General features: G+C 47.6%; 1 protein-coding gene across 1 annotated transcript in view; it reads left to right on the top strand.

Moving 5' to 3' along the window:
• Positions 1 to 8,517, top strand: part of LOC130290416 (cytochrome P450 2C18-like) — a 38,559-nt gene extending 30,042 nt beyond the window's left edge. The window contains exons 8-10 of the mRNA XM_056538044.1: positions 1,254 to 1,441; positions 7,292 to 7,433; positions 8,273 to 8,517. Coding sequence (XP_056394019.1) covers positions 1,254 to 1,441; positions 7,292 to 7,433; positions 8,273 to 8,427 — 485 coding nt within the window. The 3' untranslated portion in view covers positions 8,428 to 8,517. The remainder of the gene's footprint in view (positions 1 to 1,253; positions 1,442 to 7,291; positions 7,434 to 8,272) is intronic.
• The last annotated feature ends 18,690 nt before the right edge of the window (positions 8,518 to 27,207 follow it).

Genomic DNA, 27,207 nt, shown 5'->3' with positions numbered 1-27,207 from the left:
GCGGTGATGATGAAGGGGGGGGGGGGGATGATGACGAGGGAGATGATGACGGGGTGATGATGACAGGTTGATGATGACGGGGTGATGATGACAGGGTGATGATGACAGGGGGATGATGACAGGGGGATGATGATGGAGTGATGATGATGGGGTGAAAATGACAGGATGATGATGACAGGGTGATGATGACAGGGTGATGATGACGGGGTGATGATGAAGGGGAGCGATGATGATGGGGTGATGATGACGGGGGTGATGATGACGGGGGTGATGATGATGGGTGTGATGATGACGGCGGTGATGATGACGGGTGTGATGATGACGGGGGTGATGATGACGGGTGTGATGATGACGGGTGTGATGATGACGGGGGTGATGATGACGGGGGTGATGATGACAGGGTGATGATAATGGGGTGATGATGACAGTGTGATGATGATGGGGGTGTTAATGACGGGGATCTGGATGATGACAGGGGGGGATGGTGTATTTCCCTTACTAGGCTTATAGTCGAATCAATGACTTTTCCTGGGTTTTTGGGGTGAAATTAGGGGCCTCGGCTTATATTCAGGTCGGCTTATACACGAGTATGTACCAAGGATCATTGATCATGTATGTCTGATCTGAACAACTCGAATGGCAAATATAGACTAAAATGTGTATAACTGTGTCTGCAAAATGATCATTCCCCACCATCAACTAACTACTAACTATTGTGAATAGATGTCTTAAAGGGGTAATCCACTGGTCAACATTTGGAACATTTAGTTCCGAACGCTGTGTGCATGCTGCGGGAGTCGGACACGCCCCCTCATGCCAGGCCACTCCCCCTCAATGCAAGTTCATGGGAGGGGGCATGATGGCCACTACGCCCCTCTCCCATAGTCTTGCATCGAGGGGGCATGGCTTGACATCACAAGGGGGCATGGCTGACCCCCGCAGTGTGCACACAGTGTTCGGAACTAAATGTTCCGAATGTTGACCAGTGGATTACCCCTTTAAGCAGTCTCTGATCAGTCAACAACCAGTCTGCAGCTCATAAATGGTATCCAACATTCTGCTGACAAATTGCCAAATTTCAAGGTTAGCGACTGTGCCGTGGTGACATTGTGTCACTAGCATGTTGTCATTATGAACCACATGAAGAGTCACAAGAGACATAAGTAGGACATTTGTGATTTTTACATTGTGAGATTAAAAACAAGAAAAAAACTCCAATAATTTGACCAAAACATTGAATTCTGTGTCCTCAGCTAAAGTTCAAAAGGAAATCGATGTGGTGGTCGGTCCAGATCGTTGTCCTTCCTTAGACGATCGAAGCAAGATGCCATATACAGAGGCTGTGATTCATGAGATTCAGAGATATTCAGATATTGTCCCACTGGGTTTGCCCCATGCGGCAGCAGAGACCACCAACTTCAGAGGATACACCATCCCCAAGGTCAGACGGAATGCGCACATGACGCTTTTTGAGTAACTTTACCTTCAAGAACGTAATAACATAAATGACTTGACACAATGGCATGATGAAGTAGACATTGATCTATTGACATACTAGATGTTACTTAGAAAGGGATTAATGTATCAGTCTTTGCCGCCTCTGCCACAATACTGAGGTTTCCAAAATTACAGACCACTCACTGTCAGGGTATGTTTACATTACAGAATTTCAGCATGCAGAATTGTGCTCCAGAATCCCACGGTGCGAACCTTTGCATTGGTGTGAATGGGTCTTCCGCGGACCGGTTCACACTGCGGAATTTTAGCGGCTGAGATTTCCAATGAGGAAATTGATCCACCGAAAGAAGGAACATGTTCATTCTTTCAGCAAAATTATGTGTGTACTTCAATGCTGTCAATGGTGATGGCGCAGGGCCGCACGGTCCTACCTCTGAAGGATTTTGGTGGTGACTGCAAGATGGAATCTCTCCAAATTCTGTAGTGTCAACATATCCTAAAACCATAATAAATCAGAAAGATAATACAGTGGTCCCTCAACATACAATGGTAATCCTTCCAAATGGACCATCGTTTGTTGAAACCATCATATGTTGAGGGATCCGTGCAATGTAAAGTATAGGACAGTGGTCTACAACCTGCGGACCTCCAGATGTTGCAAAACTACAACACCCAGCATGCCCGGACAGCCAACGGGGGCGGAGTCGTGACATCCCGCTCTTCTGCTCGCGTGGTCGGGATCCGAAGCCTCCAGCGTTGCCGGAAGCCGTTGAGGTGGGTGCTGCAGGCGACATCCCGGGGGTCCCCAGCAGCGGGACCCCTGCGATCTGACATCTTATCCCCTATCCTTTGGATAGGGGATAAGATGTCTAGGGGCGGAGTATCCCTTTAACTTATCTTTACTCATTTTTATTTGAGTCCGTCAATTATCTCAGTACAAAAACAATGGATCACAGTAATTGGATCACACTATTGGAAAGATAGTGTACTGTTTTACAAAACACTACAATACTTAAGTGCAAAGTAACTTTATTTTCTGCCATTTTTTAAATGCCCTTGGCTCTATTGGAGATGGACATTCCAGTAGATTCTGTCAGCAGGAAACCATGTAATTGTGAAGTAGCAATGCAAACCATGTGATTGTGAAGTAGCAATGCAAACCATGTGATTGTGAAGTAGCAATGCAAACCATCCATACGTTCTAGAAAAGTCTACAGAAATAGGGGACTCTCTTCTGGTGTCCATGGAAAAAAAAAAGAATGGGTCTATGATTTTAATTATCATAATTTTCTACTTCACAATATATTCTGATACTATGGGGCCTTATTTACTAACAGTGGAGTGGAGTTTTCTTTTTGGGGTTTTACCACAGTTTTTACTATTGTATCTTGTATTTGGCCATTTTCCCTACGTTTTGCTCTTTTTACACCTGCTGGGAGCGGTCCGGTTTTCCAGAGCTCAAATCCACCAAATTTTATGTGGAAACATTAGTAAATTTGTAGGTTTCTTTTGAGACACCCCCATTTCCACTGATGACCACACCCCTTTTTGGGGTTTTCTGAGTAAAGTGGAGAGTAAGGCTAAGTTTCCACTTGGTTTTTCCCTGGCAGTTTTTGGAAAACAGCCACTGCAGTTTTTGAGCCAAAGTAAGAAGTGGATCCGTAGGGGAGGAGAAGTGTGAGTCCTTCCTTTATATGTCCTATTCCTTTTGAATATACTTCTGACTTTGGCTCTGAAACTGCAGTGGCAGTATTCCAAAAACTTACAAAACAAAAACCAAGTGGAAACTTAGCCTAAGTAGGGTTTTTTGAATTTTGGTTGGAAATTCTGGCACACAACACATGCGACACAAAAAAAACCTACAAAATATATTCGAAAAAGCTAAGTAAGTGAGGCCCAATGTCTATATCAGTGTTCCGGAATGTAGACATACTGGGGGGTGTAAGTTAAGCATTTTCTGCACTTTTTTTAAATTTTTTTTTTTTTGTGCTCTGCTAAGGTGTAGGAACTCCAAATTTATGAAATGGTCGCAGATCATTTGATAGATTTTGTGCAGGTCACATTTTCTGAAATTTTACTCTTCACATACACCAAAAAGCTACGCTAAGTCTGGGCTGGTGTAGTTTAGAGACTTTTCGGAGGTTTGGGGCCTTCTTCTTTTTTTTTTGTGCCCTTTCACAAAAAGGCGCAGTTCATAAAACCCGTCCATATCATGCGTATTGCCAAAATCAGTGGATTAAAACTCAAAATCAGCAGAAATGTGTAACCCAAAAAGCGTAAAAAAAAGGCACAAAAAAGGACACTTGCGCCAAAATAGCACCAATAGAGACAGAAAAAAAAGGGTAAACACAATGATAAATGCTGGCCACTGTATATTATACAGTGACCCCCCGACCTACGATGGCCCCGACATACGATCATTTCAATATACGATCACTCTCAGAGGCCATCGCATGGTGAAGGCAGCATCAACATATGATGATTTTGTATGTTGGGGCCATCGCATAAACGGCTATCCGGCAGCGCAGACTGCTTCAGCTGCCACCAGATAGCCGTTTACGGTGCCCCGTGTGGTCCGCTGACGATCACTTACCTGTCCTCGGGGCTCCGGCGCATCCTCTTCAGGATCCCCTGCATTGTCAGCGCTCTCCATCATCATCACGTCGCTGCGCACGCCGTCCCGTCATCCAATAGGAGCGGCGTGCGTAGCGACATGTTGGTGGCGACGGAGACGGAGGATGTCGGGGAAGCAGAGGCCTTGCCGGAGCGTCGGGGGACACCCCGGGGACGCAGCGACGGAAGGCGACATCCAGGGCAGTGGTGACGGTCCAGAGCGGCGGGGACACATGAGTATAACCTCCAATACCAGTGGTCAACCTGCGGACCTTCAGATGTTGCAAAACTACAACTCCCAGCATGCCCGGACAGCCAACGGCCGTCATGCTCCCTCCCATAGACTTGCATTGAGGTGCGGGGCAAAAGGGGGTGGGGTCATGACGTCACGCTCTTCCGCTTGCGTGGTCGGGATCCGAAGCCTCCAGCGTTGCCGGAAGCCGTTGACGTGGGTGCTGCAGGCGAGATCCCGGGGGTCCCCAGCAGCGGGTCCCCAGCGATCTGACATCTTATCCCCTATCCTTTGGATAGGGGATAAGATGTCTAGGAGCGGAGTACCCCTTTAAGGATCAGTCATTTCAAATCCCTTACTGTTCCCTAAGTCAATTCAAGTACATAGCTTGCCACTAAGCCAAAAGGCAGACAGAATGCACTCCATCTGGGCGTGCAGGTATAGAGCCCCATGAAGATGTAAAGTACTTCCTTTATAATTCACATACAGCATGTGCTCACTCAAAATGTGGTTTGAAAAGTTACTTAGTGTCATAGAACACCCGAAGCTTCTTCATGAGCTTACAGAAAGCTATGGTGGCAATCTGTCCCTCCATACTTCTCCGTAATATCTAATATCTGTACCTAAGCATAACTGTGAGGTTTGAAAAGTCTACGACTGCCACCCATGTTTACCCTGCAGTTGCCATCATAGGGAGCCAGAAGTGGTGGCAATTTCTAATTCTATGGCCCTTATCAACACCTTTAGAAGGTTCATAAAAGGACTTTCATTTTTGCAACGAGGATAACATAAGGAACAGGATCACAGGTTTTCTGATTCTGAAATCCCATTTTAGAGCAAATCCCTTATTAACCCCTTAAGGACCGGGGTTTTTTCCGTTTTTGCATTTTCGTTTTTTGCTCCTTGCCTTTAAAAAATCATAACTCTTTCAATTTTGCACCTAAAAATCCATATGATGGCTTATTTTTTGCGCCACCAATTCTACTTTGTAATGACGTCAGTCATTTTGCCCAAAAATCTACAGTGAAACAGAAAAAAAAAATCATTGTGAGACAAAATTGAAAAAAAAACAAAAGGCTGTTTTGTAACTTTTGGGGGCTTCCGTTTCTACGTAGTAAATTTTTCGGTAAAAATGACACATTATCTTTATTCTGTAGGTCCATACGATTAAAATGATACCCTACTTATATAGGTTTGATTTTGTCGTACATCTGGAAAAAATCATAACTTCATGCAGGAAAATTAATACGTTTAAAATTGTCATTTTCTGACCCCTATAACTTTTTTATTTTTCCGTATATGGGGCGGTATGAGGGCTCATTTTTTGCGCCGTGATCTGAAGTTTTTAACGGTACCATTTTTGCATTGATAGGACTTATTGATCTTTTTATTCATTTTTTTCATGATATAAAAAGTGACCAAAAATACACTATTTTGGACTTTGGAATTGTTTTGCACGTACGCCATTGACCGTGCAGTTTATTTAACAATATATTTTTATAATTCGGACATTTCCGCACGCGGCGATACCATATATGTTTATTTTTATTTACACTGTGTTTTTTTTGTTATGGGAAAAGATGGGGGGATTCAAACTTTTAATAGGGAAGGGGTTAAATCATATTTATTCCCTTTTTTCACTTTTTTTTTTCCAGTGTTATAGCTCCCATAGGGACCTATAACACTTCACACACTGATATTTTACATTGATCAATGGTTTCTCATAGGAAACCAGTGATCGATGATTCTGCCGCTTGACTGCTCATGCCTGGATCTCAGGCACTGAGCAGTCATTCGGCGATCGAACAGCGAGGAGGCAGGTAGGGACCCTCCTGCTGTCCTGTAAGCTGTTCGGGATGCCACAATTTCGCCGCGGCTATCCCGAACAGCCCACTGAGCTAACCGGCATACTTTCACTTTAGAAGTGGCGTTCAACTTTGCGCTATTAGCCACGGGTCCCGGCCGTTGTTAGAGGCCGTGGCCCCGCGTTATAGATCGGGAGCGGACACATGACGTTCCAGTACGTCATGTGTCCTTAAGGGGTTAATATCTGCCGTGGAGAGCAGGTATAAATATCGCCTCTGGAAAATTCAGCATGACCATCCAGTAGACTTTATGTAAAGCTTAAAGGGGTTATCCAGGAAAAAACTTTTTTTTTTTATATATATATATATATATATATATCAACTGGCTCCAGAAAGTTAAACAGATTTGTAAATTACTTCTATTAAAAATTCTTAATCCTTTCAGTACTTATGAGCTTCTGAAGTTGAGTTGTTCTTTTCTGTCTAAGTGCTCTCTGATGACATGTGTCTCGAGAACCGCCCAGTTTAGAAGAAAATCCCCATAGCAAACCTCTTCTAAACTGGGCGGTTCCCGAGACACGTGTCATCAGAGAGTATTTAGACAGAAAAGAACAACTCAACTTCAGAAGCTCATAAGTACTGAAAGGATTAAGCATTTTTAATAGAAGTAATTTACAAATCTGTTTAAATTTCTGGAGCCAGTTGATATATATAAAAAAAAAAGTTATTTTCCTGGAGAATCCCTTTAATATGTCCTGTGGAGTCTCTGCAGGGAATCTAAATATTAGCTGCTAGAAATGAGTTAATCAATTCTAAAATAATAAAATGTAATTAAAAAGTTTGAATTAATCTAATTTCTTTGGACATTTGTGCCCACTTCTGTACACTAAGTAAAGAGGGATGCATTGTATGCCTCTCTGCTCAGTGAATGTTTCCCGGGGCTGGGCACAGCTCTAGCAAATGTATACGGCTGAATCTGAATTGGCCATTGACTCTCAAATTCTGGAAATTCACTCATCTCTACTAGCTGCCATTTCCAAAAGTACATCGCTGCTGATCACTGGTGGTCCCAGCTGCAACATATACTATGGTCATCTTTCTGTAGGGAGACCTTGTAAGAAAAATCTCTATAAATGATTTGATATGATTGAATATACGTAACATGTTTTCTGTTGCCTTGCAGGATACCACTGTGTTTGTTTTCCTGTCATCTGTACTGAAAGATCCCAAATACTTCAGAAACCCAACAAAATTTGACCCGGGTCACTTTATAAATGATAAGGGGGAATTTCAGAAGAATGAAGCTTTCTTACCATTTTCAGCAGGTATGAATTTCCATTAACTTGAAAGACAATGCCATAAAATAATAATATGCAAAAAATGCTAAATAAATAAATAACTAACTAAATAAAATAAAGCGAATATTAAAAAAATGGAGCAGATTTACTCACCAATCTTTGTACTGTAGTAAGTTTCTGCAAATGTACTTAGAGGCGCAAGCTGCTAGTTAAAACTCTAATTAGCCACCAGTCCTTTCTGACGAAGCTTGGGAACAAGTGAAACGTTAAAGGCACTGGCTAATTAGAGTTTTAACTAGCAGCTTTACAGTCTCCATATTAACAACCAGCAATAGTGCTAAAACTGGAGGGGCCATACTATCATTAGTGCACCCTGGGTAAAGTCAGCATGGTTGTTATTCACAAGCTACACTATAGGTAGACTGTAGCTGTGGTTTTAATCACTGTGTGGTCCTGACATATAGTGGACACAAACTGCACTTTACCATTTCCATTTTAATTGTAATAAAATAAAAGTTAGATTTTAATTGGGAGGGATCTAGTTTAGGGTACCCCTTTGTTTTTTTTTTCCCTAAAGTTGTTGTTACAAATTAAAATCTACTTCAGCTATCAGAATATGTAGATTTCAGCTACAATTTGTTTCAGTTTCTGAGGTATATTAAAGAAAAATATTTGAGCCTTGGGAGGGTACACCCCTTACACTGAGCCCCAGCTACTTTTCATGAACATGGCATGATTGGGATGAAAATAAGAACAGGCCATAAATTTTTGCTCAAACTGGGCTTGCATACAAATTTGGGACTTCCTTTCTAACTGATGTAGCTGGTATAGTAAAACCTGCATTGTCTTGTTTCCTTTCTTTATAGGACGAAGGGTGTGCTTGGGGGAAGGAATGGCAAGAATGGAGATCTTTCTGTTTCTCACCTTCATCCTGCAGAATTTTAGCTTGGAATCCGATGAGGACCCTTCTGATATTGACATTACCCCTCTTCCTTTCAAGATACGTTTTGTTCCTCGCTAAAAGCTATACTTGAAAATGTTGAATAGTTATAATTTAAAGGGGTACTCTGGTGGAAAACTTTTTTTTTTTTTAAATCAACTGGTGCCAGAAAGTTAAACAGATTTGTAAATTACTTCTATTAAAAAATCTTAATCCTTCCAGTAATTATTATCTGCTGAATACTACAGAGGAAATTCGTTTCTTTTTGGAACACAGAGCTCTCTTCTGACATCACAAGCACAGTGCTTTCTGCTGACACCTCAGTCCATTTTAGGAACTGTCCAGAGCAGCATGTGTTTGCTATGGGGATTTTCTCCTACTCTGGACAGTTCTTAAAATGGACAGAGATGTCAGCAGAGAGCACTGTGCTCGTGATTCAGCAGAGAACTCTGTGTTACAAAAGGAAAATAATTTCCTCTGTAGAATTCAGCAGCTAATAAGTACTGGAAGGATTAAGATTTTTTTATAGAAGTAATTTACAAATCTGTTTAAGTTTCTGGCACCAGTTAATAATAATAAATGAAAAAAAGCTTTCCACCGGAGTACCCCTTTACCAAAGAACTTAGGGTTTTTCAGTTTTCGAACTTTCGTTTTTTCCTCCTTACCTTTCAAAAATCATAACCCTTTTAATTTTGCCACTAATTCTACTTTGCAGTGACATTAGTCATTATACCAAAAAATGCACAGCAAAACGGAAAAAAAATTAATTGTGCGAAAAAATTGAAGAAAAATGCAATTTTTGTAACTTTGGGGGCTTCCGTTTCTACGCAGTGCATTTTTCGGTAAAAATGACACCTTATCTTTATTCTGTAGGTCCATACGATTAAAATGATACCCTACTTATATAGGTTTGATTTTGTCGTACTTCTGGAAAAAATCATAACTACATGCAGGAAAATGTATACGTTTAAAATTGTCATCTTTTCATCCCTATTACTTTTTTATTTTTCTCCGTATAGGGATGGTATGAGGGCTCATTTTTTGCGCTGTGATATGAAGTTTTTAGTGGTACCATTTTTGTATTGATCTGACTCTTTGATTACTTTTTATTCATTTTTTTTTCATGATATAAAAAGTGACCAAAAATATGCAATTTTGGATTTTGGAATTTTTTTGCGCGCACGCCATTGACCATGCGGTTTAATTAATGATATATTTTTATAATTTGGACATTTCCGCATGCGGCGATACCACATATGTTTATTTTTATTTTGTTTACACTGTTTTTTTTTTTAAATGGGAAAAGGGGGGTGAGTCTTACTTTTATTAGGGAAGGGGTTAAATGATCTTTGTTAATTTTTTTTTTCATGCTTTTTTTTTTTTGTAGTGTTACAGCACCCTCTAGTAGCTATAGCACTGCACACACTGATCTGCTACACAGATCATTTGCGTGCATTAACATGGCAATGTTCAGCGTTACCAGCGGTTGATTGCTCAAGCCTGGATTTCAGGATTTCGGACGCGCAGGAGGCAGGTGAGACACCCTTCTGCTGAGTCCTAGCTGATCGGGACATCGCGATTTCACGGCGATGATCCCGATCAGCCCGACTGAACTCCACGTCTAAAGAGTTAATAGCGCGCAGCACAGCGATCGGTGCCGCATGCTATTAGCCCAGGGTCCCGGCTTTCATTAGTCACTGGGACCGACCCGATACGACGCGGGGTCACGACCGGGACCAGGCACAGGGCGTACAGGTACGTCCTGCGTCCTTAAGAGGTTAAAGACTTGTAGACTTCTATCTGTGGTAGATATCATCTGACAATTTCTATATATTACATAAAAGTCCAATTACCAATTACCTATTGTAGTCATGTGCCATGAATGAGTTGGCTTATGAAATGTTGTAACTGCTCTATGTGAGGTTAGAGACTGATGTGATGACATGGAGCTTCAACTGGGTGTTTTTTTTTTTTGTTTGTTTGTAATATACACTACTCATTGTTACGCCGAGCGCTCCGGGTCCCCGCTCCTCCCCGGAGCGCTCGCTTCACTCTCCCCGCGGCAGCGCTCCGGTCACGTCCTCTGACCCGGGGCGCTGCGATTCCGCTGCCAGCCGGGATGCGATTCGCGATGCGGGTAGCGCCCGCTCGCGATGCGCACCCCGGCTCCCCTACCTGACTCGCTCTCCGTCTGTTCTGTCCCGGCGCGCGCGGCCCCGCTCCCTGGGGCGCGCGCGCGCCGGGTCTCTGCGATTTAGAGGGCCACTGCGCCGCTGATTGGCGCAGTGGTTCCAATTAGTGTGTTCACCTGTGCACTTCCCTATATCACCTCACTTCCCCTGCACTCCCTTGCCGGATCTTGTTGCCTTAGTGCCAGTGAAAGCGTTCCTTGTGTGTTCCTTGCCTGTGTTTCCAGACCTTCTGCCGTTGCCCCTGACTACGATCCTTGCTGCCTGCCCCGACCTTCTGCTACGTCCGACCTTGCCTTTGCCTACTCCCTTGTACCGCGCCTATCTTCAGCAGCCAGAGAGGTGAGCCGTTGCTAGTGGATACGACCTGGTCACTACCGCCGCAGCAAGACCATCCCGCTTTGCGGCGGGCTCTGGTGAAAACCAGTAGTGGCTTAGAACCGGTCCACTAGCACGGTCCACGCCAATCCCTCTCTGGCACAGAGGATCCACTACCTGCCAGCCGGCATCGTGACAGTAGATCCGGCCATGGATCCCGCTGAAGTTCCTCTGCCAGTTGTCGCTGACCTCACCACGGTGGTCGCCCAGCAGTCACAACAGATAGCGCAACAAGGCCAACAGCTGTCTCAACTGACCGTTATGCTACAACAGTTACTACCACAGCTTCAGCAGTCATCTCCTCCGCCAGCTCCTGCACCTCCTCCGCAGCGAGTGGCCGCTCCTGGGATACGCTTATCCTTGCCGGATAAATTTGATGGGGACTCTAAGTTTTGCCGTGGCTTTCTTTCCCAATGTTCCCTGCATCTGGAGATGATGTCGGACCTGTTTCCCACTGAAAGGTCTAAGGTGGCTTTCGTAGTCAGCCTTCTGTCCGGAAAAGCCCTGTCATGGGCCACACCGCTCTGGGACCGCAATGACCCCGTCACTGCCTCTGTACACTCCTTCTTCTCGGAAATCCGAAGTGTCTTTGAGGAACCTGCCCGAGCCTCTTCTGCTGAGACTGCCCTGTTGAACCTGGTCCAGGGTAATTCTTCCGTTGGCGAGTATGCCGTACAATTCCGTACTCTTGCTTCAGAATTGTCCTGGAATAATGAGGCCCTCTGCGCGACCTTCAAAAAAGGCCTATCCAGCAACATTAAAGATGTTCTGGCCGCACGAGAAATTCCTGCTAATCTACATGAACTTATTCACCTAGCCACTCGCATTGACATGCGTTTTTCCGAAAGGCGTCAGGAACTCCGCCAAGATATGGACTCTGTTCGCACGAGGCGTTTCTTCTCCTCGGCTCCTCTCTCCTCTGGTCCCCTGCAATCTGTTCCTGTGCCTCCCGCCGTGGAGGCTATGCAGGTCGACCGGTCTCGCCTGACACCTCAAGAGAGGACACGACGCCGTATGGAGAACCTCTGCCTGTACTGTGCTAGTACCGAACACTTCCTGAGAGATTGTCCTATCCGTCCTCCCCGCCTGGAAAGACGTACGCTGACTCCGCACAAAAGTGAGACAGTCCTTGATGTCTACTCTGCTTCTCCACGTCTTACTGTGCCTGTGCGGATGTCTGCCTCTGCCTTCTCCTTCTCTACAGTGGCCTTCTTGGACTCTGGATCTGCAGGAAATTTTATTTTGGCCTCTCTCGTCAACAGGTTCAACATCCCGGTGACCAGTCTCGCCAGACCCCTCTACATCAATTGTGTAAATAATGAAAGATTGGACTGTACCATACGTTTCCGCACGGAGCCCCTTCTTATGAGCATCGGATCTCATCATGAGAGGATTGAACTTTTGGTCCTCCCCAATTGCACCTCGGAAATTCTCCTTGGACTTCCCTGGCTTCAACTTCATTCCCCTACCCTGGATTGGTCCACTGGGGAGATCAAGAGTTGGGGGTCCTCTTGTTCCAAGAACTGTCTAAAACCGGTTCCCAGTAACCCTTGCCGTAACTCTGTGGTTCCTCCAGTAACCGGTCTCCCTAAGGCCTATATGGACTTCGCGGATGTTTTCTGCAAAAAACAAGCTGAGACTCTACCTCCTCACAGGCCTTATGATTGCCCTATCGACCTCCTCCCGGGTACTACTCCACCCCGGGGCAGAATTTATCCTCTCTCTGCCCCAGAGACTCTTGCCATGTCCGAATACGTCCAGGAGAATCTAAAAAAGGGCTTTATCCGTAAATCCTCCTCTCCTGCCGGAGCCGGATTTTTCTTTGTGTCCAAAAAAGATGGCTCCCTACGTCCTTGCATTGACTACCGCGGTCTTAATAAAATCACGGTTAAGAACCGCTACCCCTTACCCCTCATCTCTGAACTCTTTGATCGCCTCCAAGGTGCCCACATCTTCACTAAATTGGACTTAAGAGGCGCCTATAACCTCATCCGCATCAGAGAGGGGGACGAGTGGAAAACGGCATTTAACACCAGAGATGGACACTTTGAGTATCTGGTCATGCCCTTTGGACTGTGCAACGCCCCTGCCGTCTTCCAAGACTTTGTCAATGAAATTTTTCGTGATCTGTTATACTCCTGTGTTGTTGTATATCTGGACGATATCCTAATTTTTTCTGCCAATCTAGAAGAACACCGCCAGCATGTCCGTATGGTTCTTCAGAGACTTCGTGACAACCAACTCTATGCCAAAATTGAGAAATGTCTGTTTGAATGCCAATCTCTTCCTTTTCTAGGATATTTGGTCTCTGGCCAGGGACTACAGATGGATCCAGACAAACTCTCTGCCGTCTTAGATTGGCCACGCCCCTCCGGACTCCGTGCTATCCAACGCTTTTTGGGGTTCGCCAATTATTACAGGCAATTTATTCCACATTTTTCTACCATTGTGGCTCCTATCGTGGCTTTAACCAAAAAAAATGCTGATCCCAAGTCCTGGCCTCCTCAAGCAGAAGACGCCTTTAAACGACTCAAGTCTGCCTTTTCTTCGGCTCCCGTCCTCTCCAGACCTGACCCTTCCAAACCCTTCCTATTGGAGGTTGATGCCTCCTCAGTGGGAGCTGGAGCTGTTCTTCTACAAAAAAATTCTTCCGGGCATGCTGTCACTTGTGGTTTTTTCTCTAGGACCTTCTCTCCAGCGGAGAGGAACTACTCCATCGGGGATCGAGAGCTTCTAGCCATTAAATTAGCACTTGAGGAATGGAGGCATCTGCTGGAGGGATCAAGTTCTCCTGTTATTATCTACACCGACCACAAGAACCTCTCCTACCTCCAGTCTGCCCAACGGCTGAATCCTCGCCAGGCCCGGTGGTCTCTGTTCTTTGCCCGATTTAATTTTGAGATTCACTTTCGTCCTGCCGATAAGAACATTAGGGCCGATGCTCTCTCTCGTTCCTCGGATGCCTCAGAAGTTGAACTCTCTCCGCAACACATCATTCCACCTGACTGCCTGATCTCCACTTCTCCTGCCTCCATCAGGCAGACTCCTCCAGGAAAGACCTTTGTTTCTCCTCGCCAACGCCTCGGAATCCTCAAATGGGGTCACTCCTCCCATCTCGCAGGTCATGCGGGTATCAAGAAATCTGTGCAACTCATCTCCCGCTTCTATTGGTGGCCGACTCTGGAGACGGATGTTGTGGACTTTGTGCGAGCCTGCACTATCTGTGCCCGGGATAAGACTCCTCGCCAGAAGCCCGCTGGTTTTCTTCATCCTCTGCCTGTCCCCGAACAGCCTTGGTCTCTGATTGGTATGGATTTTATTACTGATTTACCCCCTTCCCGTGGCAACACTGTTATTTGGGTGGTCGTTGATCGATTCTCCAAAATGGCACATTTCATCCCTCTTCCTGGTCTTCCTTCTGCGCCTCAGTTGGCTAAACAATTTTTTGTACACATTTTTCGTCTTCACGGGTTGCCTACGCAGATTGTCTCGGATAGAGGCGTCCAATTCGTGTCTAAATTCTGGAGGGCTCTCTGTAAACAACTCAAGATTAAATTAAATTTTTCTTCTGCATATCATCCCCAGTCCAATGGACAAGTAGAAAGGATTAACCAGATCTTGGGTGATTATTTGCGACATTTTGTTTCCTCCCGCCAGGATGACTGGGCAGATCTCCTCCCATGGGCCGAATTCTCGTATAACTTCAGGGTCTCTGAGTCTTCCTCCAAATCCCCATTTTTCGTGGTGTACGGCCGTCACCCTCTTCCCCCCCTCCCTACTCCCTTGCCCTCTGGTCTGCCCGCCGTGGATGAAATTTCTCGTGACCTTTCCATCATATGGAGAGAGACCCAAAATTCTCTCTTACAGGCTTCATCACGCATGAAGAAGTTCGCGGATAAGAAAAGAAGAGCTCCCCCCGTTTTTTCCCCTGGAGACAAGGTATGGCTCTCCGCTAAATATGTCCGCTTCCGTGTCCCTAGCTACAAGTTGGGACCACGCTATCTTGGTCCTTTCAAAATTTTGTGTCAAATTAATCCTGTCTCTTATAAACTTCTTCTTCCTCCCTCTCTTCGTATCCCTAATGCCTTTCACGTCTCTCTTCTCAAACCACTCATCCTCAACCGTTTTTCTCCCAAATCTGTTCCTCCCACTCCTGTTTCCGGCTCCTCGGACATCTTCTCGGTCAAAGAAATTTTAGCTGCCAAAAAGGTCAGAGGGAAAAATTTTTTTTTAGTGGACTGGGAGGGTTGTGGTCCTGAAGAGAGATCCTGGGAACCTGAGGACAACATCCTAGACAAAAGTCTGCTCCTCAGGTTCTCAGGCTCTAAGAAGAGGGGGAGACCCAAGGGGGGGGTACTGTTACGCCGAGCGCTCCGGGTCCCCGCTCCTCCCCGGAGCGCTCGCTTCACTCTCCCCGCGGCAGCGCTCCGGTCACGTCCTCTGACCCGGGGCGCTGCGATTCCGCTGCCAGCCGGGATGCGATTCGCGATGCGGGTAGCGCCCGCTCGCGATGCGCACCCCGGCTCCCCTACCTGACTCGCTCTCCGTCTGTTCTGTCCCGGCGCGCGCGGCCCCGCTCCCTGGGGCGCGCGCGCGCCGGGTCTCTGCGATTTAGAGGGCCACTGCGCCGCTGATTGGCGCAGTGGTTCCAATTAGTGTGTTCACCTGTGCACTTCCCTATATCACCTCACTTCCCCTGCACTCCCTTGCCGGATCTTGTTGCCTTAGTGCCAGTGAAAGCGTTCCTTGTGTGTTCCTTGCCTGTGTTTCCAGACCTTCTGCCGTTGCCCCTGACTACGATCCTTGCTGCCTGCCCCGACCTTCTGCTACGTCCGACCTTGCCTTTGCCTACTCCCTTGTACCGCGCCTATCTTCAGCAGCCAGAGAGGTGAGCCGTTGCTAGTGGATACGACCTGGTCACTACCGCCGCAGCAAGACCATCCCGCTTTGCGGCGGGCTCTGGTGAAAACCAGTAGTGGCTTAGAACCGGTCCACTAGCACGGTCCACGCCAATCCCTCTCTGGCACAGAGGATCCACTACCTGCCAGCCGGCATCGTGACACTCATCTCTGGTTGGTTACAGCATTTGGCCTACAGGAGTCCTCTGCCCAACAGTTAGCCCAGGAGAACTTAGGCACTTGGTTCACCTCTAATTAGCCATTTTCCCTCCCCAAGGTAATATGACACATGACTGTAGAGGTTGAGGGGGGTCAGCCTGTCAGTGCTCAGACCATACTCTTCACACTGCATTAAATTTGTCTGCATGTAGCCTCTCCCTTCAGAGACTGGGCCACAGGGCAGTATTCCAACCCCAAACACACCTCCAAGGCCACCAATGCCTTGCTAAAGAAGTTGAGGGTAGAGGTAGACCTAGACCTTATTGAGCATCTTTGGACATCCTCAAATGGAAAGTGGGGGAGTGTAAGGTCTCCAGCATCCACCAGAAACGTGATGTCATCATGGAGGAGTGGAAGCGGACTCCAGTGACAACCTGTGAAGCTTTGGAGAACTCCATGACCAAGAAGCTATAGGCAGTGCTGGAAAATAATGGGGGCCATACAAAATGTTGATGCTTTGGGCCCAATTTGGACATTTTCACTTAGGGGTATCCTCACATTTGTTGTCAAGGTTTAGCCAGTAATGTCCTTTGTGTGTTGAGTTATTTTGAGTGGACACAACATTATTCACTGTTATACAGGCCGTGCACTCACTACTTTACATTGTAGATGTCGCTTCTTCAGTGTTGTCACATGAAAAGATATAATAAAATATTTACAGAAATGTGAGTGTTGGACTTATGTATGTGTGATGGACACTGTTCACATGATGCATGCTTTATAGGTATAATAAACATGCAAGGCCAGTGCAAGGATTTTTGTCATTTTGATGCCCTCTACCATGCCACCCCCATCTGACCCCACAACAATCATCTGTCTGTCACTTATTCCTTCCTCTGCCTTCCCACACCACTGGTTTTTTTACCTATAAATTTGCCAGAGCACAAAGTAAGTTTTATTTTTTATGCAAATCCCCTGCGAGTGGCCGGGGATTCAGATTTTTCTGCCCCTCCCCACCTTAGTGCCCTAGGGCAGCTGTCTAAGTGGCCTTTTGTGTGTATTGTGTGTATATATTTTTATGTTTATTTGTGGCTATATTTCTTATCAATGACTGTAAGGAAACATGAGGCTCTAAATTGTTTTCAAATATATTTACTGTGGATTATTTATATTTGATTATGTATGGTGTAGACTTAGCTTTGTATTATCTTTCATAAGGATGGCATATTATTAAATGGCATATGAAAGAGTAGGAATAGAAAAAAAAAATATATATATACTTACCTAACCCCTGTCCTCCTCTGGTCCCCTGCAGCCCCTGTCCTCCTCTGGTCCCCCTGCAGCCCCTGTCCTCCTCTGGTCCCCTGCAGCTCCTGTCCTCCTCTGGTCCCCCTGCAGCCCCTGTCCTCCTCTGGTCCCCTGCAGCCCCTGTCCTCCTCTGGTCCCCCTGCAGCTCCTGTCCTCCTCTGGTCCCCCTGCAGCCCCTGTCCTCCTCTGGTCCCCCTGCAGCTCCTGTCCTCCTCTGGTCCCCTGCAGCCCCTGTCCACCTCTGGTCCCCCTGCAGCCCCTGTCCACCTCTGGTCCCCTGCAGCCCCTGTCCTCCTCTGGTCCCCCTGCAGCCCCTGTCCTCCTCTGGTCCCCCTGCAGCCCCTGTCCTCCTCTGGTCCCCTGCAGCCCCTGTCCTCCTCTGGTCCCCCTGCAGCCACTGTCCTCCTCTGGTCCCCTGCAGCCCCTGTCCTCCTCTGGTCCCCTGCAGCCCCTGTCCTCCTCTGGTCCCCTGCAGCCCCTGTCCTCCTCTGGTCCCCTGCAGCCCCTGTCCTCCTCTGGTCCCCTGCAGCCCCTGTCCTCCTCTGGTCCCCTGCAGCCCCTGTCCTCCTCTGGTCCCCTGCAGCCCCTGTCCTCCTCTGGTCCCCTGCAGCTCCTGTCCTCCTCTGGTCCCCTGCAGCTCCTGTCCTCCTCTGGTCCCCTGCAGCCCCTGTCCTCCTCTGGTCCCCTGCAGCCCCTGTTCTCCTCTGGTCCCCCTGCAGCCCCTGTCCTCCTCTGGTCCCCTGCAGCCCCTGTCCTCCTCTGGTCCCCCTGCAGCCCCTGTCCTCCTCTGGTCCCCCTTCAGCCCCTGTCCTCCTCTGGTCCCCTGCAGCCCCTGTCCTCCTCTGGTCCCCTGCAGCCCCTGTCCTCCTCTGGTCCCCTGAAGCCCCTGTCCTCCTCTGGTCCCCCTGCAGCCCCTGTCCTCCTCTGGTCCCCTGCAGCCCCTGTTCTCCTCTGGTCCCCTGCAGCTCCTGTCCTCCTCTTGTCCCCTGCAGCCCCTGTCCTCCTCTTGTCCCCTGCAGCCCCTGTCCTCCTCTGGTCCCCTGCAGCCCCTGTCCTCCTCTGGTCCCCTGCAGCCCCTGTTCTCCTCTGGTCCCCTGCAGCTCCTGTCCTCCTCTGGTCCCCTGCAGCCCATGTCCTCCTCTGGTCCCCTGCAGCCCCTGTCCTCCTCTGGTCCCCTGCAGCCCCTGTCCTCCTCTGGTCCCCTGCAGCTCCTGTCCTCCTCTGGTCCCCTGCAGCCCCTGTCCTCCTCTGGTCCCCTGCAGCTCCTGTCCTCCTCTGGTCCCCTGCCGCTCCTGTTCGCCTCTGTCTGGCTGGTCCTACTACAAGTGTTCATCTTGGAAAAAGAGAAGAAGAGAGAAGATCAGAGGACCAGACAGAGGCGAACAGGAGCTGCAGGGCACCGAGGCTGGGTAGGTATGTTTTTTTTTCACTATTTTCTCCCCAGCACCATTTAATATAAAAAAAAAGATATCTGATAAACCTCTTTAATGATTTTTACTACAGAGATAATGCTTATTAATGGTAAATGCTAAGAAATTTCCATATAATTCCTTTCCAAACAAACATTCCATAAGAAAGACATTACGAAATACTCGGAAGCATTTTAATTAAAAATATCAGTATCTAATGCTATCGCTCATCATCACAGATAAGTCTGAGAAATGTCCTTAGAACATGCTGGTTCTTAACTATTTGAAATTTAATGCTCCAATAACTTTGTAAGAACATATTGTTTCTGCCAACTCCTTAAGACTCTAGTCGAGAAAAGTATTATAGATCAGATGATCCTTTTAAGATGTCTATATGATTGTAAACACCAGGAATGCGAGGATTAACCCCATCCCCACTGTCCTAGAACACAAGGGACATTAATCGTTTTGTAGTATCCCACTGCATATTTTTGGATTTCTTGCTAGTTGTATAATGTGATTATACCGTGATATGTACCTCGTGTAATGAGCTTCAGGTTTGCACTGGTATTTAGGAATAAGTTACATATATACAGTAACCTCCTGACCTTCGATGGCCCCGACATACGATCATTTCAACATACGATGGTCTCTCAGAGGCCATCACATGTTGAAGGCAGCATCAACATACGATGCTTTTGTATGTCGGGGCCATCGCATAAACGGCTATCCGGCAGCACTGACTGCTTCAGCTGTAACCGGATAGCTGTTTATGGTGCCCCGTGTGGTCCGCTGGTGTCTCTTACCTGTCCTTGGGCTTCCGGCGCATCCTCTTCTGGATCCCCTGCATCGTAGGCGCTCTCCATCGTCGTCATCACGTTGCTGCGCACGCCGTCCCGTCATCCAATAGGAGCGGCATGCGTGGGGACGTGATGGCAGCGACGTGAGAGCGAGGATGCCGGGGAAGCAGAGGCCTTGCCGGAGCGTCGGGGACACCTCGGGGACGCGGCGACAGCGATGGAAGGCGACATCCAGGGCAGCGGTGATGAGCGGTGGCGGTCCGGAGCGGCAGGGACATGTGAGTATAACCTCCAATACCAGTGGTCTTCAACCTGCGGACCTCCAGATGTTGCAAAACTACAACTCCCAATGCAAAAAAATACCCCCCACCCACATGTGACCCCATTTTGGAAACTACACCCTTCACGGAACGTAACAAGGGGTGCAGTGAGTATTTACACCCCACTGGCATTTGACAGATCTTTGGAACAGTGGGCTGTGCAAATGAAAAATTAAATTTTTCATTTTCACGGACCACTGTTCCAAAAATTTGTCAGTCATCTGTGGGGTGTAAATGCTCACTGTACAACTTGTTACGTTCCGTGAGGGGTGTAGTTTCCAAAATGGGGTCACATGTGGGTGGGGGGTATTCTTTTGCGTTTATGTCAGAACCGCTGTAAGCAGCAGCCACCCCTGTGCAAATACCAGTTTAGGCCTCAAATGTACATGGTGCGCTCTCACTCCTGAGCCTTGTTGTGCGTCCGCAGAGCATTTTACGTCCACATATGAGGTATTTCCGTACTCAGGAGAAATTGCTTTACAAATTTTAGTAAATTTACAAAATAAAATTTTTTTTAACTACAAAATTTGTAGCGCAATTTCTCCCAAGTACGGAAATACCCCATATGTGGCCCTAAACTGTTTCCTTGAAATACGACAGGGCTTCAGATGTTGCAAAGCTACAAATCCCAGCATGCCCAGACTGTCCAGGCATGCTGGAAGTTGTAGTTCTGCAACATCTGGAAAGCCAGATGTTGCAGAACTACAACTCCCAGCATGCCTGGACAGTCAGGGCATGCTGGGAGTTGTAGTTTTGCAACATCTGGAGCATCACAGTTCTTCTCCAGATGTTGCAAAACTACAACTCCCAGTATGCTGGGAGTTGTAGTTTTGAAACTTCTAGGGGGCCACAGTTGAAGATCAGTCACCTTGATCTTCAGACTGTGGCCCGCCTGCGCTGTCCCCGCTGGTCACATGCGCCACTGCCACCGCCCCTGCCCGTCACCTGCGCCGCTGCCGCCGCTCCCGCTGACCACCGCAGCCAGGTACCCCCGCAGCCAGCCAACCCCACTCTGCCAAATCCGGGGGGCAGGCAGAGCGGGGGATTATGACCTTTGATACCCCCCCCCCCGTGCCTCCTGCCATTGGTCGGTCAGTCCTGAATGACCAATGGCAAGGGATAGGAGGAGGTGGCACCCCTGCCACCTCGCTCCTATCCTTCAGGATGATCGGCACTGTCTCTGACAGCGCCGATCACCATTATTTTCTGTCCGATCAGGTCACCAGTGACCTGATCGGACAGAAAAAGCTGTGATTCGCCAGTCATCATTGACCAGCAAATCACAGCGATCGCCGACAAGGGGGGGGGGGGTCTCAGGAACCCAATGGGCGATGTCCTTGGAAGGCTGCTGATAGATATCAGCAGTCATCCCATTCCGATCACCGCCCCGTGTGTGGCGGGGACTGGAATTCCCATCGGCGTACAGGTGCGCCCTTGGTCCTTAAGTATTAAGTACCAGGGAGCAAGGGTGTATCCATACGCCCTTATTCCTCAACAGGTTAAAGGCACAGTAACATATTAAACATACATACAAGGAAACATAACAAAACTAACTTAAGAAAAATATATTATTTTATATTACATTATTCACATAATTGATATCACAAAAGAATGATAGTGGGCCCAAGACCCTGTGCTGCCAGGCTGCCCTAGTCAGTCCACAATCACAGGACAGCCACTTGTGCTGGGACACCACATTTAAATTCTCGGGTATGCTTAGAACTGTTTGCCCACAGAGTATTTTGAAATATCCTGGTCATTGCCTATCTTGTCCATTACTAAAGGGGGACTATGGGGGAGAGGTATAGAGAAGGATTTGTTTGCAACACAAGGACAGTGAGTACTACATGTGTCTGAACCCTACCAGGACCCTCTTTAATGATGTATGGACTGTGGACTGATTCTGTCACTGCCTACAGAGACCTGAACAAAGCAAGGAAGAGAGGGACCATAGCTTTCACTTAGTATTACCTCATATTTAGGGCTCCATTCTGGAGATCGAGAAGGGTCCCACTGGTCATATAGAAAAAGTAATCCCTCTACTACTTAAAGGGGTATTCCAGGCCAAATTTTTTTTTTTATATATATATCAACTGGCTGTGGAAAGTTAAACAGATTTGTAAATTACTTCTATTAAAAAATCTTAATCCTTCCAATAGTTATTAGCTTCTGAAGTTGAGTTGCTGTTTTCTGTCTAACTGCTCTCTGATGACTCACGTCCTGACATCATCATTGAGCAGTAAGACAGAAAACTTCAGAAGCTAATAACTAGAGATGAGCGAACTTTTCAAAAATTTGATTCAGCCAATTCGCAGAATTTTCCCGAAAAGTTTGTTTCGATCCGAATTTGTTTGCGGCGAATCGATATTAAAAAAGGCTATTTCTAGCCTACATGCAGCCTCTATAGGGGTATAGAACACTTTCCTGTGTCCTAAAACGCATATGGAGTGTGCTGGGGTAGTGAAATATTACTATTATTCAGAATAACATGCAGATTACCGACACCGCTTTTAGAATCACTGCCGCACAGCAGCACAATGACAGAGCCTGGTGGTGGCATCAGTGTCAGGAGACCATATAGTGACTGAATGACATAGTGTGGAGGTGTTGGCAGCATGAGGAGACCATATAGTGGGTGAATGGCACAGCGTGGAGGTGTTGGCAGCATGAGGATACCATATAGTGGCTGAATGGCACAGCGTGGAGGTGTTGGCAGCATGAGGACACCATATAGTGACTGAATGACACAGCGTGGAGGTGTTGGCAGCATGAGGACACCATATAGTGGCTAAATGACACAGCGTGGAGTTGGATGATGCACTAGTACACTACACACCAGGGCTTCACAATCCCCCCCCCCCCCCAAAAAAAAAAAACCAACACAATATATGACATTTTTGACAAAGATTTCTCATAGGTAGCACCCGCTATCCAAAAATTAGAAATTTCCAGACCCAGGCCCCACCTCTGCAGCATCAGGAACCCATATATTGCCTGAAGGACACAGCGTGGAGTTGGCTGATGCACCAGTACACACCCGGGCTTCACAATCCCCTCCAAAAAACAACAACATTTTAGAATTTTTTTTAAAGAAATACCTTTGTGTAAGAACAAGCGCATATCCAACAGTTCACAAGACTCTATAATGCAGGACGGTGGACCACCCAAAGACATTCTTCTCAAAAATAACAAACCACACAATGTTTGAAATTTTTTTACAAAAACTAATTCAATATGTGTGTAAGCGCATTTGTCTCCAAAAGAAGAGATCACCAAAGGACTTTTTTTTGCCCAAAATGATGAAGCAGAGTTAATCCCTGTCCATATTTATTTATTTTTTAATTTTCATAAAAAAATCACATGCAACAAGCGTTCTGTTGTGTAAAGGTTAGCATTCTGGAAAATTCAATTTTATTACCGATAAAATTATCAGTTAATAAAAAAAAAACACTACCCAAGAGTGTTTAATTACCCCATACATTGCACTAGGAGCAGTCAGGAGTAGGCCTCAGCAGTACCCAAGAGGCTTTAATAACCCCTTACCTTGCCCGATCAATTGCAAGATCGAGCAATAACAGGTGTGTTATGGCCTCAGATGTCCTGGGCCGCACTAGCGCTCCACTGAACGGATTAGCGTGTCTCTATCTTTCAAGGACAGGTGCGTGTTGCACGCTGAAACCAGTTCGTGATAGGAATCTGGGATTGCAATTATTTAACCTTAAAACGAGGAATTACCAGTAAGTGAGGGTCATAAGATGGCGTTTATTAAGTCCCTGCCCTTTGTACACACCGCCCGTCGCTATAAGCGATTGGATTAGTTAGTGAGTTGGTTAGTGAGGTCCTCTGATCGGCCCAGGTGGGGTAGGAGAAGGCCCTGGCAGAGCGACGAGAATTTAACGATCATTGTTGAAATTTGCATTAAGCATGTATTTAGCTACTGCTAAACATCCAAAAATTTAAGGCCCAAGGCCAGAGGCACCAGGGAAGCAAGCAGTTCCTGAAAGACACAGAATGAGTCTGGATCATGCTTTTGCAGTACCCAAGAGGTTTTCATAACCCCTTACATTTAAAGATCAATGTTGACATTTGCATTAAGCATGTATTTAGCTACTGCTAAACTTCAAAAAATTATAGGCCCAAAGCCATAAGCATCAGTTTTCCCCATATTAGGAGCATAGTTGTCCCCCAGATTAGGCAGCATAGATGTCACCCAGATTAGGCAGCATACATGTCCCCCAGATTAGGAGCATAGTTGTCCCCCAGATAAGGAGCATAGTTGTCCCCCAGATTAGGTAGCATAGATGTCCCCCAGATTAGGAGCATACTTGTCCCCCAGAGTAGGCAGCATAGATGTCCCCCGGATTAGGAGCATACTTGTCCCCCAGATTAGGCAGCATAGATGTCCCTCAGATTAGGAGCATACTTGTCCCCCAGATTAGGCAGCATAGATGTCCACCAGATTAGGAGCTTAGTGTTCCCCTAGATTAGGAGCATAGTTGTCCCCCAGATTAGGCAGCATAGATGTCACCCAGATTAGGCAGCATAGATGTCCCCCAGATTAGGCAGCATAGATGTCCCCCAGATTAGGAGCATAGTTGTCCACCAGATTAGGCAGCATAGTTGTCCCCCAATCAGCGCGGGCCGGTCAGAGCCAATCAAAGGGCCGTATGTGGCAAGCAGGCCGTACAATGCCCAGGTCTGCCCCAGAGGGTTTCATAACCAACCACAATAGAGAAAATTTTGTTGTAGGAGCATTGTCAATCTACTCAGACCCATATGTCATTGGTGGCTGGAAATCCTGGCTGATCAAACCCTGATTCATCTTGAAAAACGTCAGTCTCTCCACATTTTTAGTGGGCAGACGAGTTCGCCTTGGGGTGACTATGGCCCCGGCCGCACTAAACACCCGCTCTGATGGCACACTACTGACCGGGCAGGACAGCTTTTCCAGGGCAAACTGGTTGCCCAGAAGTCCAGCGGATCTTCAACGATTGTTGGCAGGGTCATGTCGAGGTAAGCCACCACCTGCTGGTTCAGGTCCTGCTCCATGTCCACCTGCTGCTGATGAGTAGCTTCACTATGCGGCTGAAGGAAGCTACTCATCAGCGACTGTAGACTCAGGCTGCTGCTGATTGAGCCGGTACTGCTCCTGCCACCCCTCCCCTCCCCAGCAGCCGTGGCAGTGGAAGGTGAGTGCAGAGGGCCCCTTGAGTCAGACCTGCGAGTGGATGGACCATGTGGCCGATCGGCCAACCGACTACGTAGAAGCTCCCTAAAGAAGTTCAGTTTGTCCTCCCTCTCAGTGGGTGTAAAAAAGGCCACCATTCTGGGCCGGTAGCGAGGGTCTAACAAGGTGGAGATCCAGAAGTCATCGCGCTGAAAAATTTTGACAATTCGGGGGTCACTACGCAAGCAACTCAGCATGCATTGTGCCATTTGTGACAGTGACTGGCTGGGACTACCTGCCTCCATCTCCACTGCATACTGCCACGGTGTGTCTGGGTCCTCTGTCTCGCCTCCCTCGTAATAACCCTCCAGCTCCTCTGGCTGCTCCTGCTCCTCCACTCCTGTCCAATGACCAGAAACACCGGCCATCTCATCGACCGTAAACTGTGCTCCGCTCTGCCCCTCATCATCCTCCTCCAGTTCATCCCCCACAGGACTCATGTAGCATTCTGATGTAGGCGCAACGTCTCCATTGCCGTGACCAGCCATGTTTTCAATCATTTTTTGGAGTAAATGTTGGAGTGGAATTACGTCGTTCATGGCGTAATTCGAGCGACTAACAAAAAATGTGGCTTTCTCAAAGGGCCTCAGCAAACGGCAGGTGTCACGTATGAGCTGCCACTCGTTCACATTGAAGTTACACAGGGGAGTACTCCTATCTGCTTGTATCATCAAAAAATCTGTGATGGCTTTTCTTTGTTCATATAGTCGGTCCAACATATGGAGGGTGGAATTCCAACATGTGGCAACGTCACAAATGAGACTATGTTGTGGGATACCGTTCTGACGCTGCAGCTCAAGCAAAGTGTGCTTGGCGGTGTACGAGTGGCTGAAGTGCATGCACAGTTTCCTTGCCATTGTCAGGACGTCTTGCAAATGGGGTGAAGACTTGATGAACTTCTTGACAACCAGATTCAACACGTGTGCCATGCAGGGCGAATGGTTCACACTTCCTTGTCGCAGCGCGGCCACAATGTTCTTCCCGTTGTCGGTCCCCATGGTTCCCATTTCCAGATTTCGTGGAGTAAGCCATACTCGGATTTCTTCCCTAATGAACTTCAGCAGTTCCTCCCCTGTGTGACTACGTTCACCAAGGCAAACCATGTGAAGGACGACTTGACACCGCTGTGCCCTACACACGTGGTACGATGAAGGGCCACCGAGATTTGGACGTGCAGTGGAGGCCGAGGACACGGGGGAGGAGGAGGCACACACTGTAAAAGGACCAACTGCCTGGGAGCGAGAGCGTGGAGGAGGAAGCGGTGTGACCTGTCCAAGTTGCTGTTGTGGCTGTGCAGGAACAACATTTACCCAGTGGGCCGTAAAAGACATGTATTGTCCCTGCCCGTAGTTACAGCTCCACACGTCGGAGCTGCCGTGCACTTTTGAACACACCGACAGGCTCAAGGACTGGCCCACCTTCTTTTGTACAAACTTATGCAGGGCTGGTACTGCCTTTTTCGCAAAGAAATGACGGCTTGGGACTCTCCACCTCGGCTCGGCACAAGCCATCAATTCCCTGAAAGTCCACCAGTTGGAAAGGGAGGGACTGCAACACCAGCAACTTGGACAGGAGTACATTCAACTTCTGCACCGTTGGATGAGTGGGTGCATACTGTTGTCTCTTGGACATGGCTTCGCCGATCGATTGTTGGCGGAATGGCTGACTACGAACGGAAGAAGCAGGAGCGCAAGAAGGAGGGTTTGACACAATGCTCCCTTCGGCTGAGGTGATGGAGCCTTGGCTGGATGACGGAGGGAGCGGATGGCCACTGGGTGATGCGGCAGGCTGGACCACTACATTGGAGCCACGGTTAACCCTGGCCGCTTTATGGTGGCGAATCATGTGTTGACGCAGGGCCGTGGTGCCGAGATTGGGACCCTGGCCACACTTCACTTTCTGCCGACAGATTTTGCATGTGACTACGCTAAGGTCCTCCGGATTCTTTATGAAGAACAACCACACCGCAGAGTAGCTGATTTTCCCACCCGCAGTCCGCACTATTTCACTGCTATTGGCACCGTCTCCAGGAACCCCTGTTCCACTACCTCCCTGAATGGTAGCTTGCCGCGAAGCAGGTGGTCTCCCCCTGGCACGTTTGGCCCCTGAATTTCCACTACTGCCACCACCACGCTGATTGTCAACCATGCTACCGCCTTGCTGCCTCATAGAC

The sequence above is a fragment of the Hyla sarda genome, chromosome 9, assembly GCF_029499605.1.
Source record: "Hyla sarda isolate aHylSar1 chromosome 9, aHylSar1.hap1, whole genome shotgun sequence".
NCBI classification, from domain to species: Eukaryota; Metazoa; Chordata; class Amphibia; order Anura; family Hylidae; genus Hyla; species Hyla sarda.
The sequence above is the reverse complement of the archived record's forward strand: the minus strand, read 5'-3'. Positions and strand labels throughout refer to the sequence as shown.